Source organism: Penaeus monodon, chromosome 29 (genome assembly GCF_015228065.2).
Source record: "Penaeus monodon isolate SGIC_2016 chromosome 29, NSTDA_Pmon_1, whole genome shotgun sequence".
NCBI lineage: Eukaryota > Metazoa > Arthropoda > Malacostraca > Decapoda > Penaeidae > Penaeus > Penaeus monodon.
Window position 1 is genome coordinate 14531365 of NC_051414.1, and position 1120 is coordinate 14532484.

Below are 1120 nucleotides of genomic sequence, written 5' to 3' on the forward strand. Positions count from 1 at the left end.
ATGGAAAACTTATAGAAATAAAAAGACCTGTTCTCTCCTTTAGTTTTTATGTGTAGATTCTACGAAAATATTTAGGATTGTTTACATTATTTGACAGAAAATTTTAGCTGTAGCTTTGGTCATATAATTTTCATTAAAAGGTTCCAGATCTGAGAATGGAGAAGATGCTGAGGATTTTACAGGAATCCAAAAGGGTCGAAGCATAGATGAGGCTGTGTCTAATATAAGTAAAGACTATGATCTGGATCCAAATCAGGACCTGAATAAGTTGAATGATGAACAGCTGAACAGAAAGAAGAAGGTTTGTACATATCACTAATTTAAAACACAACCTTTACTGTATTTCACATTATTGTTTTATCCAAAGCATTCCAGAAATTGTCTGGAACTGGTTTCAAAGAAATTTGATACAAGTTTTCTTCTGAACAGAATTATATTCAGGTAGTACAAACTAGTCTGTTACATGTTTCTTATGAACATTAACAGTTCATTTTTATATTGAAATGCTTATACTTCTTGGATTTGGTGTTAATTGATAAAAATATTTATAGCTAAAAAATATTGTTAACTTTCTTGATTTTTAGTGTTGATGTTGTATTAGACTGATTTATGTTATTCATGAAGTTAGTGCTTTGTTCTGTAACCTTACTGTCAACAAAATTAAATGATACTAAGAAAGAAGTACATCTACGCAATGAGTAGTAAAACATGTATCTAGATAATGCCCTTATCCTTCAGATAATGGACAACACTTTCCAGAAAAATCAGTTGAAGCCAGGTGATCCAGGCTATGAATATGACAAGCAGGTAGACTTTGACACTGCAGAGAAGGTAGAAGCTGGCTGGGATTCTTTTGAAGAGGACTTTTGGTCTTAACACAGGCGTGTAAGTTTTTTGTAGACAAGTAAATGAGAGAAATAATGAAAATAACTGAAGTGCTCTTCACTGTATGATCTAGGGTGATACTATATAGAAAATGCTCAATCTTTATCCTCTGGATGACATGAGGTTCATTTCATCACTGACTTGGGCTTGGCTCAGGATAGTGTTATTCATGTATTATGATGAATGCATTCCCTCTTATGCTGTTTTTTATAAGCCCACGTCTCATTCCCTGGGG

The 1120-nt window shown here is 33.2% G+C and overlaps 1 protein-coding gene across 1 annotated transcript in view; it reads left to right on the forward strand.

Moving 5' to 3' along the window:
• LOC119591759 (centrosomal protein of 19 kDa-like) overlaps positions 1–898 on the forward strand; it is a 6125-nt gene extending 5227 nt beyond the window's left edge. Inside the window, exons 5-6 of the mRNA XM_037940505.1 lie at positions 141–301; positions 739–898. Of these exons, the coding sequence (XP_037796433.1) occupies positions 141–301; positions 739–876 (299 nt within the window). The 3' untranslated portion in view covers positions 877–898. The remainder of the gene's footprint in view (positions 1–140; positions 302–738) is intronic.
• Positions 899–1120: the final 222 nt, after the last annotated feature.